General features: G+C 39.7%; 2 protein-coding genes across 2 annotated transcripts; one reads left to right on the top strand and one right to left on the bottom strand.

Moving 5' to 3' along the window:
- Positions 1-1,428: 1,428 nt before the first annotated feature.
- Positions 1,429-10,210, bottom strand: rassf1 (Ras association domain family member 1). The gene is made up of 7 exons (XM_085274195.1): positions 10,083-10,210; positions 8,665-9,164; positions 5,315-5,439; positions 4,065-4,169; positions 2,333-2,624; positions 2,132-2,247; positions 1,429-2,053 (listed from the first exon to the last, which is right to left on the bottom strand). Exons 2-7 carry the CDS (start codon positions 8,954-8,956, stop codon positions 1,904-1,906), a joined length of 1,080 nt encoding a protein of 359 aa, XP_085130321.1. The 5' UTR covers positions 8,957-9,164; positions 10,083-10,210; the 3' UTR covers positions 1,429-1,903.
- A 4,316-nt stretch (positions 10,211-14,526) lies between these two features.
- On the top strand, positions 14,527-16,691 carry cyb561d2 (cytochrome b561 family, member D2). Its single transcript, XM_085274194.1, has 3 exons — positions 14,527-14,876; positions 14,960-14,997; positions 15,081-16,691. The coding sequence occupies exons 1-3, from the start codon at positions 14,744-14,746 to the stop codon at positions 15,582-15,584; spliced, it is 675 nt and encodes a 224-aa protein (XP_085130320.1). The 5' UTR covers positions 14,527-14,743; the 3' UTR covers positions 15,585-16,691.

Raw genomic sequence — 16,691 nt, 5'->3', positions numbered from 1 at the left:
TTGGTGCAGAGACGCTGTGGTGAGCTAACGCCATCACATGGACAGGAATATAATAGTACTAGTGACTTGTCCGTTTTGATCTCATGTTGGGCCGAAACTAGTGAAACTGTCCCTTTTTTCAAGTGTATAGAATTTTAACTACACATTTAATTCCTCAGATAGCTTAATATTAAAAAAGAAGTGCTAATTCAACAGCACCTCTCTGTTTTTTCTACATAATAAAGAAATGCTGCTGTAGTAGATGGGAAAAAAAAGATCAGCACGATTCTTTGGGATTAAACTATAAGAAGTAAATGTGCCAAATTACATAAATCTATAACTGAATTACTTTGGTGTAGTATGACCAAGATGGAGGTCTTCATCAATAGGAAAAGCTGGAAAACCTATCAAAATAAAACTAAAAGTCCAAAATTTATGTTCTCTGCATTTTCCAAAGCCAAACTTTGGGACAGATTGGAGTCTTTGCTGGTCCCCCATGTCTTCTGTTTGACACCCGTGCTCATGAGCCAATAGTATAGCCACCCCTTGCCACATATACAGTTATTGGACACTTTACTACACCTTATTAGTACCAGGCTGGACTCCCTTTTGCCTTCAGAACTGCCTTAATTTTTCATGGCACTGATTCACCAGAAACATTCCTCAGATTTTGGACCATGTTGATAACATCACGCAGTTGCTCCTGATTTGTCAGCTGCTCAACCATGATTTCAATATCCAGTTACACCACATGCCAAAGGTCCAGTGTTGTAATGTTCAAGAAAGCAGTTTCAGATGTTTTGAGCTTTGTGATATGGCATGTTATGGATGTGACTGAGAGGGAGGCAAGTGTAATAATGAAGATGCTAGAAGTAGAGGCAGCAACGGTGACCTACAGTGAACAGCTCACTGTGGGTCTTGATACTTAGGGTGAGAAGTAGGGCATATCTGATCACCAGTGGGTTGCAGATATCCAAAGCTGCTAAGGGATGCCAACAGAAACCTTCACACAGACAAAACTACTTGCCCATGTGGGGCCCAAAGCAGTTTTCTGTAGGCAAGCACATTGTGGGCTGTCCACAGAAAACTTTTTAGGGTCTCCAAAGGATAAAACTGCTGCTATCCCTGCGTGAACACACCCAACTGGGCCCACATGCAATGAGGGGTGGGTTTGCCCTGTCCACACAGCCCCACGCCTACCCACTGTGGGCCCACATGAGTGTGTTTGTTGTGTAGACGCCTAATCTCAGCCACATTCAAAAGACTTTGTCAAAAGCCCTTCTAGAAGAATCAAGGCTGACATATCAGCATATTAATACCTACATTTGAATGAGATGTTCTACAATCACATATGAGTGTAATATTCATGTGGAAACTACTGTGGTCCCCCACAATGGGCCTTCTAGTCGGGCACGCTGTTAGAAATAATCAAAAGTTTCATATTAAACAGCCATTTTTCACATTTTATTAGATCATCTGAACATCCACACATTTCAGCTTACCCAACTCATTTTCAGAGGCTGATTAAAGTGCCACAATTTTAAAAAACATCGTCGCAACATGAATAAAACTGAGTATAAGATGATAAACCAGATAAACTAAGATATGTCACTTTAAATAATCTAATCAAGCAGCATGATGTTTAAAGAAAGAAGTGTGATCAATTAGTCCACAACAATTTCATATGTTTTGAGTCAGTCCAGTTCATAGCTGTACTAGATCAAAATCACCCTGAACTGAACCTTTAAGTAATTCACATTAAATATTACAGCAAACTCCCTGCTTTATTACCAATCTCTAATCCATACAACATCATCACCTGAGCTATTTCATTCCCCTTTACCATGACATAAAATTTCTTATCGACACTTTTCATGAAAGAATGTCTTCTAATTATTCCAGTGTGAAGCTGAGTGTCTCGGTGTCAACCCGGTGTAGTCATCGGGGCCATGGCTTGCTTCATCATGTCTCTAGCAAGAGCGTAGCGCTTCACGATCTCTCTTACGTGTGCTTCTTCCTCCCGCTGAAGGATTCGCAGGAAGTTGCACAATTCAGGAAAGCTAAATGCATGCCACTGTGAAAGAGAGCAATTCACCATCTAAGCCCCATATATTGACAAGTTTATCTTTCTCAGAACAAAATGGAAACTTACATTTACATCCCCTGTCTCGTTCTCTTTCAGAACCAAGCTTAAGACTGTTTCACTGGGGCCAGCGCACAAGCGCAGGTATAGGGGACGCTCATCATCAGACAGTTTACGCATGTACACTAGAGGAAAGAGAAGCAGAATTTCACGATTCAACAATTGGTTCTATTTTAGTTTGTAAGAACAACGCAATATTAGGAATCCTACCTTGACCTTGTCTCTCTGTGCGTTCAAACAAGGCAAACTTTGCCGGGTTGTCCACAACGGTGAACTTATTGAGCAGTGCTTCGATGACTTCTCGTACCCGTGTTTCAGAGCTTATATGTAGGTGCTTTGCAGCATCTTTGGGGAGGTAGAATGATGTCCGCCGCTTCATCCGTCTTCCCTGATAATCATCTTCCTGCATCAAGCTCAAACTCTGACGGGGAGGAGGGAGGGAAATGGGACGAACTAACTGAAAGTGGACCTTGATGAAACCAGTGTAGGACCCATCTTTATTCTGAAGGGTGGACAGATTTATAGCATATAAATGGGAATTAAAAGGTTTAATACATTATCAACAAATATTATGAATAGAAATATGTTCACACATCTACATAACTATGCTGAGATGTGGTTGTAGTCAGACATTTATGACTAAAAAAACAAGAATTGTGTGCACAAGTTTAAATTTAATTTGGTTTTTCTTTAACCCACACAGGGTCACATATATACATACATACACCCCACAAATATTTGGTTAAATATCCCTTTGCATGTTGTGAAGGTTCTGACATAACTCTAGCTGGGTATTCGACTGCTCTTCTTGGCAGAACTGGTAGAGTTCATTTAAATTGATTAGTTTCCTGGCATGGTGCTTTTAATGGTAGATCACAAATTCTTAGTATGGTTGAGGTTGAGGCTTTGGGAAGGCCATTCCAGAAGCTTAATGTTAGCCTGCTTTTTCTTTGCTCCATTCCAAAACCAGTTTTGATGTTTGTTTGGGATCATTTTCCTGTTGAACTATCTGGTTGTATCCTAGCTGTTGATTTAGGGCGAAGTTGAAGAATTTGGAGATAGTGCTGCTTATTCATCATTTCATCCACTTTGTGCAATGTACCAGTACCACTGACAGCAAAACAGCCCAAGAGCACGATGCTACCACCACCATGCTTGACAGCTGGAATGGTGTTCTTAGGTTTGAAAGCCTCAGCTTTACTCCTCCAAACATACCTCTTGTCATTGTGGCTAAATAGCTCAATCTTTTCTTGGCTGACGATCAAACTTGTCCACGTGAGCAGTTGCAAATTTTAGTTGAGCTTGAAGGTGTTGATTTTGGAACAGGGGCCTCTTTCATGGTTTGAACCCCTTCAAAAGTGGTGACACATCTGAACAAGTTGTCCATTTGTACATCTGTTTAAACCTATGATCTTGGAAGCGCCAGTTGTTTGGAAATGGCTCTAATGACGCCAACTTGTGTAACTCTAGGATTGTCCTTCTTGGATCTTCACTGAGTTCCTTGGACTTTTCCATTGTTCTGATTATTGGTCAATCCAATGAGTGCTTTTAAAACAAATTATTTTTATGCGTTTTGCTTTTTATACCCATTGTAGTCAATCATGATTACTAATGAGAAGTTTTTAGTTGTCGGTGTTTCTATATATTATAGTTTGTATGTATACTTTTAACCCTGTGTGGATCAGAGAAAATCTAAGGAGCTTGGAAAGAAAGCGACTGGCAACAAAGCAAGTCCAGACACTTTTCTTTCCAAGCTCCTTAGACAACGACGACCTGGATGACTGAGAACCTTCACAGACATATAGCAACAAAGTGGTTTCTGTTTACATACAATCATAATGATTGTATGCAAACCTCTGACCACAACTCTATGTATTTATATGAAAATGCACATTTTTTGCTTAACTGAATCTCAATGAAACTGTTTTTTTCAGTTCCTCACATCCACCATGTAGAGATTGTTGCTGATCTGAGCATTGTATTCCTTCACCTTCTGTTGAATCTCACTAACACTTAACTCCTGTTTACCCAACTCGATCTGTTCATCCTGAAAAGAAAATGGAAAGAACAACAAATAAGCCACGATACAGTGAGCAGAAAGCTTGCCTTCACAACTAGGCTTTAAAAAGGGAAGGTGAAATAAAACAAATGCATGAAAAAAAAGTCAGCTCAATACAAGCTCTTTTTATGTAGCCAGAAAAAAACAATAAAGAAATATTTACTTAAAACAGTTGACCAAAAAAAAAATAGCCTGATAAACTATGCCACAGCCTCACCAGTACATTACTGTGAAAGAAAGATGAACACACAGTGAAATGCAGGTTCATCTCCCAGCTGCTGGCTTCCTGAGTAAAGGATGAGTCGCTCTTCTAGCATCACCATTACCATTTGCTCCTCACTGACAGTAAAAACGCAATAATGACATCTGGAGGGGGAAACCTACTCCCAGTGGGATCTGCTTAAATTATCTTAAGTGACAATTTTCCCCTCATGTTATTGCTCATCTATACTTCAGAGGATTTTAGTGGAGAAAAATCTAAACCTCGGCATTATTTTAATGTTTTCTATGTTTATGTTTCTATATTTGTAAATGCACTTATAACAACCACACCAATGGCTTTATTTTTGTTGAATTCAATACTTTGCTGCAGCTTTCCCGGGAGCCTAACACATCCAAACATGTAGGCATTAGAACTTCCAAAGCCTTGTAAATGCACTTTCATCCTTCTACAACAAGGCCCCTAAATTGTTCTGATTGTTTTCCCAGTAAAAGGTGTACTGAAAAAAGGATATTATTATCAGTTATAAAGTTACTATTTACAAAATATAATAAAGGATCTGACTGTGTCTGGTTGGTGCACAATCATAAATGAGACCAGGCAGCCAAAAGAAGTGAACTGAGAAGAAAAATTCCAAAATAATCTAAAATCTATACTCCCAAGTATTCCTGTGGGGAACCAGAGACGAGAGTAGTGGGCAGCTTCCCTCCATTTGACCTACCCACCTACTCCATATGAATGTAGGAAGAGTTAAGTGCACTTTATTTTTGTGCAAAAATAAAAAAAATCCTAGTTGTACAAATAAATAACAAGCAACTGAAATTTTTCTGTAGCTACGAAAATAGAAAAAATACAAATGAAAACTGCTGTCTACACAAATACACTGCTATTATAGTGTTCTTGTTTTCCTTACCACATTTGTGTCTGTCTCGATGCAGTCATCAGATAAAGCTGCAGGCTCTGCTAACAAACTTCCATGTGTCATGCAGTCCAGCTGGATGGACGGTCGGCACCGGTAGTGACAAGTGTAGCTGCAGTCTATGAGAGTGAGACGAAAAGAGAGCGATAAATCACTAAAGGTGATATATGTCAAGACTTGCGGTGTAGCTTCTTCTCATGTTGTTTCTAGTCGTAATTGTTTTCCCTTCCTAAAAACCTGGCTGTGTCGAATTGCTTCATAGCGCGCTGCTGCATGCAGCAGGAAGGCAAAAAAAAAAAAAAAAGACGCTCCCTGGCTCTACATGTAGCACACAGGAAGTCAAAATGTGATGCTTTCCAGAGCTTCCTTCAGATTAGGAAAAAATGTGTGATAAAATTCCTAATGAATGGAAAAACTAACATATGAATCCTACATACTATAAATCATGTGATGCAGAAAGTGAAGAATACATCACATGTCCTCAGTTTGAACCTCATGAATGGCTGGAGGCTTCCTGTGTAGCCATTTTCTCCCTGTGCCTGCATGAGTTTCCTCCTTGTGCTTTGGCTTCCTCCCACAGTCCAAAAACATGGATGATAAGGCCACTGATGATTCCAAATTGGCCATATGTGTGGATATGGGTTGTCTGTTTCTTGTGTTTGCCCTCTGATGTTCTCGCTTTAGTTTCACAATATTTTTAGTTATTTATTTAAAATTTGCTTTATCTCAATTTCAGCACCTTCTTCAAAGGGCAATGATTAAATATTTCCACTAGTTAATGTAATAACCCTAAACTACTCACTGGATGTGGTAGAGCTGGTAGTGTAGCCACTACCAGCTCCACCACCATCATCAAGTTTGCTGACGACACCGTCGTGGTGGGCCTGATCTCTGATAACAACGAGACGGCCTACCTGAAGGAGATTAGGAATCTGGAGAACTGGTGCCAGAGGAACAACCTCCTTCTAAACGTCAGTAAGACAAAGGAGCTGATAGTGGACTTCAGCACTAAGCAGGAGAGGAACTACCAGACCCCTGTCATCAACGAGTGCCCAGTGGAGAGAGTGGACAGCTTCAAATACCTCAGAGTTCACATCACGCAGGACCTGTCATGGTCCTGTCACATCAACACCGTGGTGAAAAAGGCCCGTCAGCGTCTCTACCACCTCAGACGCTTGAGAGACTTCCAACTGCCCTCCAAGGTGCTCAGGAACTTTTACTCCTGCACCATAGAGAGCATCCTGACGGGAAACATCTTAACCTGGTTTGGGAACAGCACCATGCAGGACAGACAAGCTCTACAGAGGGTTGTGCGGTCAGCTGAGCGCACCATCCGCTCCGAGCTCTCTCAATCACACCACCACACAGTACTGACCCACACATATAGTTCTTACACACACACTGGACATTCTGGACATTGTTTTCACTTCATCACTTAAATCACTTTAAGCATATTTGCACTGCACAAGACATAATGTGGATTGCACAACACTGGACATTATATTCTTCATTTCCAGTTAATACTTGTACAGCTGCTGTTATTGTGTGTATATTTATTTATATTTATTAATTTATATTTCTTCATACATTCTTATATAGTTCTATATTGTGTATTTTGTTGTACAGTTATTTTATTTTCAACTTTAATTTATATATTTTATCTTATTCTTTCCCAGTTAAATTTACCCTTCATTCTAATTTGTGTTGTATAGTTATTTCATTTTTAACCTTAATTTATATTTTATTCCTTCCTAGTTAAATTTACCCTTTTTAATTTTTCATATTTATTTCCTTTCTTATTCATAGCCTTTCCTTTTTTGTTTTCTTTAGGTCACGAGCAGTTGTCCAAGCATTTCACTACATATCGTACTGTGTATGACTGTGTACGTGACAAATAAAATTTGAATTTGAATTTGGATACTACATAATTAATCAAAGAATAACGCTGTTTCTATTTCCAATGTTCAAATACTTTCACAAAAGAACAAAGTGAATTTGTGATTCTGTTGCTCGACTCTCTACTTCTAATCTCCCCGGCAGATGGGGCGATGGGAAGTTTACTTGTTCATTAGGAAGATTTGAATCTTTAAAAACAAATATCTAATATATAACTTTTATATACAGTGACTGGCCAGTTTATTATATAAAATTATCAACCACTCGTTCACAAAAATATCTAATCAGCCAATCACGAGAAAGGTGATTTAAGTGACCTTGAAGGTGTGGTTGTGGGTGCCAGATGGGCTGGTTTGAATCTTTCAGGCATCGCTGATCTACTGGGATTTTCAGAATTAGATTTTTTTCTTTTGAGTCAGTGGAGGACAGGAGGTCACTGAACAAACTGCTCTCCATCATGGACAGAACATCTCACCTGCTCCACTCCACACCTCAGAGGCAGCAGAGGCACTTCTACCTCAGACTAAATCAACTCTGATGGCATGAAGAAGGCATCAGGAGACCATTCCCAATGTTCTCTATAAAGGTGTATTATAACTCTTCATTCTGCAGTTGTTTTTCTTTTTCTTAGATTCATAGTGTAAATATTATTTATTAATTGCAATTTGCACTATACTCTCACACAATGTCATTTAAAACACAGTCAAAGTAAGAATAACTTCATTTTTTACTTTTCTTTGTTTTGTTTTGTTTTTATCAGTGCTGTATAAATACATCTCATAGTATAAACCCTTTACTAGACACCTGTGGTGGGTTTTTTTTTACTTTAATTTTGTTGTTTATTTGTGTTTTATTGTAGACTTGATTATTTTTATTCTTTTTCCTACTGCTGTAACACAACAGTTTCCCCTGTGGGATCAATAAAATATCTATCTATCTATCTATCTATCTATCTATCTATCTATCTATCTATCTATCTATCTATCTATCTATCTATCTATCTATCTATCTATCTATCTATCTATCTATCTATCTATCTATCTCAACCTAACCTTTGCACTTTTGGAAAGTGGAGCAATAGAAGCTTTGGATCATGGACAAATCTGCAGCAACTGTGTGATGTTTTCATCTGAGTGTATAGCAAGAAACTTCAAAAGACTACAGTTTTCAGCAAACTTTACTCTACTAGGAATCAGCAGTGCATTTGTCGGAAAATGTTTTGTGCTTTGGATGTGGACGCTTGGAGGGACTGACTGATTTTATAGTCAGGCTGTCAGCTAGAGTTGTGTTTAGGGGATGATGGAGGTCTGTGATGTGAAAGAAGAAGATCTGCATTATCAGGATTTACTTGTTTGTTTTGTTTGTTTCATGGGAACTGTTGACGGTGAGAGAAATAGAGATTATAACCAGGATTATCCTGTAAACAAATCTTTTGTGGAAGTACTTACTGGTGCAGCGTAAACTCTGCTTATAAAGCCCCCAGATGAATTCACCACACAGGTCACACCAGGTGAGATGTGCATGACTGTATGGCTGGAAATCATGACCCACACCAGTCTCTCCTGTGTGATGACCAGAGGCCTCAATGCTGACGTTATCTCCAACCAGACGGACGACACAGTAGTGGCTGGGATGACCCAGGTTTGCAGTCGACGGGGCTACGTGGACAGCTGGAGCGGCCAGCTCGATGGGATCATTTACACTGAGATCCTGCAGCTCTATCAGCTCACATTTAGACATCCTGACCTCGATGCAGAGACGCAGATGCCAATATGTCAGCCAAGCACTTGCTGTCCATGAGCTATTGTGGGTGCATGTTGCCTTTCAAGATGAAAATAGATGCACCTTTGCATGCTTTGCAAATTTATAGCGTGTGAGGCAAAAAAAAAGGCACTGGGTCAAGATTTGATTGAGTCCACTGTGATAATGGCCTCTAAGTCCCCAGGAGCTGCAAGACAGGTAAAACAAAAATGTTAATGGATACGTTTAACATAAACATGCGTTCAGCATGTGCACTGTATGGGTTTTACGAATAAAAAAAATAAACCAAAAGATTAGTCTTTGTTATCTGATGCCAGGATAAGATTATATTAAAATGTGGGACAAGACGACAAGTATGATCCTGTACAATCCTGGGACAACTCGTGTTGTTTGACAGTAGGACTGTGAGGCCAAACTGCATATTTAAGACAAAACATTGACACTAAAAGTGGAAAAATAGCAATTGTTGCATGCAGAAAGCACAGAGCTATGTCAGAAACAACTGGCAACTTCAGTAACAACCACATGGCTCATACTTTTTGTTGATAATTGTCAGTTTACTTTGAAGAACCTGAATACATCATTCAGCTGAGACAGACAGCATGTGCACACTGCTTGCCAGTGTTGATCTCTGAGCTGCAGAAACTGATAATAATAATAATAATGATGATAATAAAGTCAAATACCACTAGGAAGAATAAGTGTACATGCTCACAGGTTCATCTGGATCTCTTTAAATTAGTGTCCTTGTGGAGCTGCTTTGTGCCGTGAATATGAATACCCGGGAGTCTGTCTGCCAAGTGGGTCACCACACGGTGCAATTATTCACACAGGGCAACAAGAGCCCATTGTAACCGTCCATAAGTATCCATGCAATTTATTTATTATGGGGGGTCTTATCGGTTTGTTTACCAGTCGAACTCATGTATGCTTAAGTCTTCACGACATCTTATTGTTTCATTGGTCATCTGATTTGCTTAATGCAGCTCTGCGTGTAACGGAGTTAATCTCGCAGTCTGAGACGGGACGACAAACTCAAGTTGACAGTCACACCCGAGCAAAAATCCGTATTTTTTGAAAGACAAAGTGTTGAAGATGACCTTACCTCGCTTACTTTATCACCCACACTCATTCTACAGGGAATCTGAAGAGCGTTCGCAGCTTCTCGTTGAATTAACAGCGACCCGTCCCTCGTCCGACGCACGCACTTCTGTTTGCGCATGCACATTGTGGGTGTGGGATTACCGTATAATCCCATATGAGTATTAAGCTACACTAAGAGGAATCCCCTCTGTTCTCATCAGACACTCGACTGTTAGATGGAGTTGTAAGTGGGAGCTGTTCTTGATGATACTGATGATAGCTTTGGCAGGATGTTAAAACAAATTAAAAAAAGATCGTAAATTAAATATAAACGGTTACTAAATAAATTTATTATTATTTTTTCATCTCTGTGTTGTTGCTGAATGACGCATTTCATTTGGGAAATTCCTTTGACAACAAAGCCCAGTATTTAATAAACGTTGCTGTATCAGAAAGAGTAGCGATCATTTAAAAAAATAATAATAATTTAACTGTTTAATTCCGAATAACAAAATTAATTCTTAATGATAATCTTTTAGTCCATAATAAAACAGTAGATATGCTTAAACGGATACTTGTTTGAAATGAACAGAATGATTCATTTTTGATTTGGGGACACTTGAACTGGCAAATCAGTCAGAGAGAAAAAAAAAACCTTCCAGGCTCCAATATGGCAGATTCTCCCAGGCCAGAAATGCATGTTAGAATACCATAACATGATTTATTCATGTCCCACACGCTCACTCTCTGTTTCTCACAAGTGGGAGTAAGGCACATCTGAAGCTACAAGAGGGCATGAGATAATTTCTCTACAGTTAGTAACGACTAAAAACCAGCCAAACAGAAAACAGCGTTTTCACAGTTAAAGGTCCACAGCTCTGGAACATCAGAACAGATAAAAAAGGAAGGGAATGTATGGCTTAATGAAGAAATAGAATAGAAGAATAGAATAGCCCTTTATTGTTATTGTACATGTACAACGTAGTCATGGAAATCTGTCACTAGAATGGGTCTTTTGGGCTCTGCAAAAAAAGAGCCACGTCGCTGCAACCCCCTCTGGCCTCGGCTCCGTGGCTGCTGGGTGACCCCTCATCTGGGGCTCTCCTCAGCTCTTCCCAGGAGGGTGGCACGGTTGCCCCTTTAGTGGTCCTCCTTGGGTCTTCGTACTCTGGGCCCTCTGGATGTCTGGGGCCTGGATCTCCTCCATACCTGCTTCATGCCCTGGGGGACGAGGCTATGGCCCCCCACACTCCCTAGCAGATCGTTACATGGAGAAACCTTTTGAATACAAGCGTGCTGATCCACACAGGTATGCACACAGGTACACACACGGGTGTTCACAGACACAAACTACACCTTTCTTGGCTGCTACCTCAAAGCACATTGTGCGCTGTTGATCTTGCGTGCTGCACAATAACATTTAATATTTAGTATCTACTGTTAGCTAGTTTATTGTGATAGTGTTATATTTATTATGTTGGTCTTTTTTGTTTGTTTGTTTTTTTGTTTTTTTCTTCTCTCAACAGGTGATCCAGGTGTTTTTCTTTCTTTCTTTCTTCCCTCCTTTCTCACTATCTATTCTTCCCAGTTTGTCTTTCTCTCCCTCTCTTTCATTCTTTCTTTCTCCCTGTCCTATCCCCCAGTCATCTCTGTCCCGTCTGTAACAACTGAAAATAAAATAAAACAAATATATAATTATAATAAAGGTCAATCAAATGGACTGATGTGGCAAGGCCATGATGATGCACTTGGTAAAGTAAATTCGCTAGGCATCTTTTTTGGCCTTCAGACAACAATTCTATTGGCTAAAGATCCAAACGGGACAGGCAAAAAAAAAAAAAAAGAAGAAAAAGAATGGGTCTTTTGCTTTTTTCCAGTCTCTTTCATTTACTTTTCTCTTCAGTTAACTGAAAACATGCTCTATTGAACTAAGGTCAGGTGACTGACTTGACCATTGAAGAATATTTAATTTCTTTGCACCCAGAAACGTTTGGGTTGCTTTTTCAGTATGCTTTGAGCTATTATCCATTTGTACTGTGAAGTATAGTCTGATCAGTTTTGCAGCATTTGGTTGAATTTGGGCAGAGAGTATAGCCCTGTGAACTTCAAAGTTCATCCTACTAGTTCTATAAGTAGTCGTATCTTCAAGAAACACTGCTGACCTGGGTCCACTGGCAGCCGTACATGCTCATGTCATAATATTGTCTCCATGTCTGATAGATGACGTAGTATGAGCCGTTTCTCTCATCCTCCACACTTTTCTCTTCCCATCAATCCGACACAAGTTAATCTTGGTTTCATCTGTCCAAAGATTTATTTCCAAAACTGTGCAGCCTCTTTTCGATGTTCTCCAACACAGTATAATCTAAACTTCCTGCTTCTGAGTGTAACCATTGTTTTTTGTTGTAAGCCTTGTGTATTTCCATTCATGAAAGTGTGTCTTGATTATAGACTTTGACAATGACATGTCTACAGTGTTCTTGACTTGATTTGATGTTGTGAATTGTCTTTCTTAACCATGGAAATAATTCTGTTATCATACCCTTTAAATTCCTGCCAGGTCTACTTGCTCCTTTAAAGAACCAACAACGTGAGTATCTAAAAGCAAAAGCAACTTTACTGCTCATGCTTACCTTTTAAGAAGCTTCATTTTTAAAGCCTGCAACAGTGAAGACATGCAGTACCCTGTGTGGTGTGCATTGTATAGGACGGAGAGAGGAGACAGATACTCTGACTGACAATGTTGTTGTTTTCTGTGCTCTTTGTGACTCTGCAAGTGTGGAAGCCATGCAGAGTCACAAGCTTATTAGAGCGTAACTGAAGAACAACAACTAATAGGCAGCTGACCAGTAAGTGCTGGGTGTGGAACTGGTGCCATTAGTCTGACATATAACATAAACTGAGGAAATGCTTTAGGTACTTTAGATGACACTTCTTATCCACTGTGCAATAAATAGCATGAGGGATGCATCTAATGGCACCGAAATTTATTTTGCAGAATTTTCTCAATAACCGACAACTACAAAACCACTTTGTTAGAGATAAATACACCTTTTCAAGGACCTTGACCACGTGTTAAAGGGCCTGACAGCAATCGCGTGCAAGTATTCAAGCACTTTTGAGGAGAGGTTGTACTACAATGCTCTGTCCACGTCAGCTAGCAACTGAAGCCGGCGGTTAAGCTGGTCAGAATAAAATGAAAGGAATTGTGGGAATTTCGGTTTCAGAATAAAAGCTTTACCATGTAACAAGATTGCCGTTTTATTTGGATTTGAGTTATTTCTGAGTCTTTGCACAGACTACTACAGGTTAATCAGACAAAGCTCAGATCTTGGGCTGGTGGACTAAAAATATTATGTCTGTATTTTTCAGATCAGACAAGCCAAGGAAACGATTGTTATGAAAACTCTTGTGGAGATGCTCCTATATCAATAGATCATTTACAGAACCCAAGGTTAATGCTCCATCTGGTATGTTATAACCTTATTTACTTACATGATTTAATTCAGGATAAGGATAAATGTGTTTATGTGCAGGACTGTGTAACATACATGTTTGAGAGGCTAATTCAGTCAATATTTAGGGGGAATGCGCTGCGTGTGAATTTTGAGACAGAATGCATGTGTGTGACAGAGAGGGAAGCAGGTGTAACATCTGCAAAGAGCAGAGGCAGTGAAAGTGGATGAGTGTGAATACCTGGGGTCAACCCTCTAAAACAATAATGCATAAGAGAGATAATGAAGTTGAGTATCAGGGATGATCTGTGACAGATGGACAGGCAGCAAGAATGAAAGGGGACCCTTACAAAATGGGTGAGACCAGCTCAGGTTGAGTTAGTGAAGCAAGGCTGCGCTGGTTTGGGCATGTGCTTGATGTGAAGCTGCGAGAAGGAAAAGTCAACAACAGTGGATCATCATCATGTGGAAACACTATAAATGCATCCTCAGGCACACGACCAGGATGCAAAAGAGCTATTTTCCGACTGTTGTCAGGTTGCTGAATAAATTACGACCTGTTAATTTACTTTTATTTTTATTGCTATTTTGATGTCAGACATATGCACTTTTACTAATGCATTTGAGCATATATAAAATGTGGTGTCTCACTGTGTTTCTGCTGATCTGTTCTGAAACAAAAAGTTTTTCACCCACTTTTTACTTTTGCTAATCTCTGATGTGACAATAAATCTGACTCTGACCCATAAAGGGAGCAGCTAAAATAAAAGAAAAAGAAGAAGCAGAAGAAGAAATAATAGTAGTAGAAGAACCGTGTCAAATTTGACACAATCGGACCAGATGTTAATAAGGAAAATCTTTATTGTATTATTTGACAATGTGGGGATTTCAGATTCAGGTAAATCAGCTGACATGTTACAGAGTCTCCGGATGAACGTTTGTGTGGAAGTGCTCCAACGTACTTTGTTTTGAAAACCCTAGCCGGAAGTCTTATCGTCGCCGGCGGAAAACACCAACGCTTGACGTGTGTTGACGTCACGACAAGGGACATGTTAATAAATTACTAATGTAGGCTTTTGTTTGTGCCGGGTTGTTAAATAAAACAGTGGAGCAGCAAAAGAAGACAACGCAAGGACTTTTGGCCCATCGTCACTTCCGCTTCTCATTGATTCAACTAACGGCGAGTTCACGTCGGTCACATTGTGGCGATTGAGTGAATTTTAAAGACATGGTTCACAAGAAAGAGCCTGAATCAGAGCCTCGGCTTTATGGCTTTACCAGAACAGCGTCTGTTGTGTTGACCCACCTCATCTGCTTTGGCTTCGCTGTCTTCATCTCAGTTCTCTCTCGACCCGGTACAAGTGAGTGCCTTAAGTAATCACACATTTCTACAGCAGTGCCCGTCATTGCATCGCATTTAATTTGATTTCCTGTTTTGTTTTAGGTTGGTTTTCTTGGCATCCTTTCTTGATGACCCTAGCTGTAAGTTTAAACAGTTAAAATGTTCTTAGATTCTTTAATTGATCAAATTTGCCAACGACTCAGGTAATGTCCTTTCCCTCCAGTTTTCCTTCTTCATGACAGAAGCTATACTCCTCTTCTCACCTGAGGGCTCTCCTATCAAAAGTTTTTCACACAAAACCAAAGGTGGTGTTCACCGGCTCCTGCAGGGCCTCTGTGCTTCTTGTGCAGTCCTGGGCTTTGCTGCCATCTTTTATAACAAACACCTGAGTGGTAAACCCCACTTCACCTCGTGGCACGGTCTGTTGGGCCTGCTGACAGTGTGTGTGGTCATTGCGCAGTCCTTGGCAGCGATGCCTCTCAGTTATCCTTCTCTAGCCAAAGGCTGGTCCCTCGCCAAACTCAAGCGCTACCACGCGGCGTCTGGACTCATCACCTACCTGCTTGGCAGTGCCAGCATGCTCCTGGGCCTCTGCTCTGTGTGGTTCGCTGGAGCTGTCAGAGAATACATCTGGTACCTGTCAGCACTCTGCCTGGTGCTCAGTGCCTTGGTCATAATGAACCAAGTCTCCAGATCTTACATGGCTAAAAAACTGTTCCAGTCCTGATGAGGATGTAAAAGAACTTAAGATGAGCTAGCCTCACAGATTAAACTTATTTGAGTTGGATGTTTGTTTGTTTTTAAACTGATTTACATGGAGGGCAAAAGGTGCTGGTTTTTGCTGCCATGAGCCTCCCTGATGTTTTGTTTGTTTGTTTGTTTTTGAAGAAGAAAAGGCACTATGTGTGATTTATGAAATCCTTTTTCAATACGCATGGAACAAGAGCTGCAATTGTAGACACTGAGGTCATGTCTTATGTAGTCTTTGTTGGATTTTGGGTTATCAACAAATATCAGCTATTTGCTGATCTTAATGCTATCATCATTTGTAATAGCCAGTAAATGAGAATTAAAGATGAGACAGAGGAAGCAGCCTTTATATTTTGAGTGTCGAGAAGAGTGCAAGCGAGTAAATAAATAACTACACATCAACGTTAAATGTTGAAAGAAAATGAAATATTGGCACATTTATTGGAAATTAGATTTTTATATCAACTATCAGCATTTGTATTGTTCTTTAAAAAAACCTGACACCAGTTGGCCTCTAATTTTGGGGTAGATGCTACCAAAGCTGCTGTCTGGCTTGTTTGTTTAGTTTCTGCTGCTTCATGTTAGCTTTAACTTAACGATCAAAGTTTTTGTGTTAAGTAGAAAATGTTGCAGTTTTAAACCAACAAACATAGATCTCAAGCTTGCAAAGGGTGGAATGTTGGAGCTAGTACTTATTCAATAAGGGATTTTAAAGAATGATATGTGTGTATATACATGTATGAATATATACACACACCATTTATTTACTTGTTTATGCTCTCTTTGGATCAACTGGTGTTTGTGGTGTTCCAAACATGGAAGGTGCAGGGTGCCCTCTGCAAAATCCGCACTCTCAATATAGTTGAAGGGTGTTTCCCCGTCTTTTAAAATTTTAAAGTTTTCATTCATTTATAGATAAGCAAATACCTAATATTTTAATATTATTAAAAGCCCATAATATACTGTATATTGACCTGACATAATGTTGACCTCTTCTCAGGTTACTGATGATCCTGTCATTTGATTGTTTGTACTGTCACATTTGGATACATCATGGCTTTTAAAATAAATGTATTTGTGTATG

Source organism: Mchenga conophoros, linkage group LG5 (assembly GCF_057382185.1).
Source record: "Mchenga conophoros isolate Kocher_MC1m ecotype Shallow Benthic linkage group LG5, M_conophoros_male_GT1.1, whole genome shotgun sequence".
Lineage (NCBI taxonomy): Eukaryota > Metazoa > Chordata > Actinopteri > Cichliformes > Cichlidae > Mchenga > Mchenga conophoros.
This window is presented reverse-complemented; position numbering and strand designations above follow the sequence as displayed.

What these genes read in the sequence shown, in the direction of transcription:
- rassf1 (XM_085274195.1), bottom strand. Translation starts at nt 8,956, where the DNA reads ATGTCTAAATGTGAGCTGATAGAGCTGCAGGATCTCAGTGTAAATGAT. An exon ending in TCGAGACAGACACAAATGTG is followed by an intron (nt 4,170 to 5,314) that starts GTAAGGAAAACA and finishes TTTTCTTTTCAG; the next exon opens with GATGAACAGATCGAGTTGGG. An exon ending in ACGAGACAGGGGATGTAAAT is followed by an intron (nt 2,054 to 2,131) that starts GTAAGTTTCCAT and finishes TCTCTTTCACAG; the next exon opens with TGGCATGCATTTAGCTTTCC.
- cyb561d2 (XM_085274194.1), top strand. Translation starts at nt 14,744, where the DNA reads ATGGTTCACAAGAAAGAGCCTGAATCAGAGCCTCGGCTTTATGGCTTT. An exon ending in TCTCTCTCGACCCGGTACAA is followed by an intron (nt 14,877 to 14,959) that starts GTGAGTGCCTTA and finishes GTTTTGTTTTAG; the next exon opens with GTTGGTTTTCTTGGCATCCT. An exon ending in CTTTCTTGATGACCCTAGCT is followed by an intron (nt 14,998 to 15,080) that starts GTAAGTTTAAAC and finishes CTTTCCCTCCAG; the next exon opens with TTTTCCTTCTTCATGACAGA.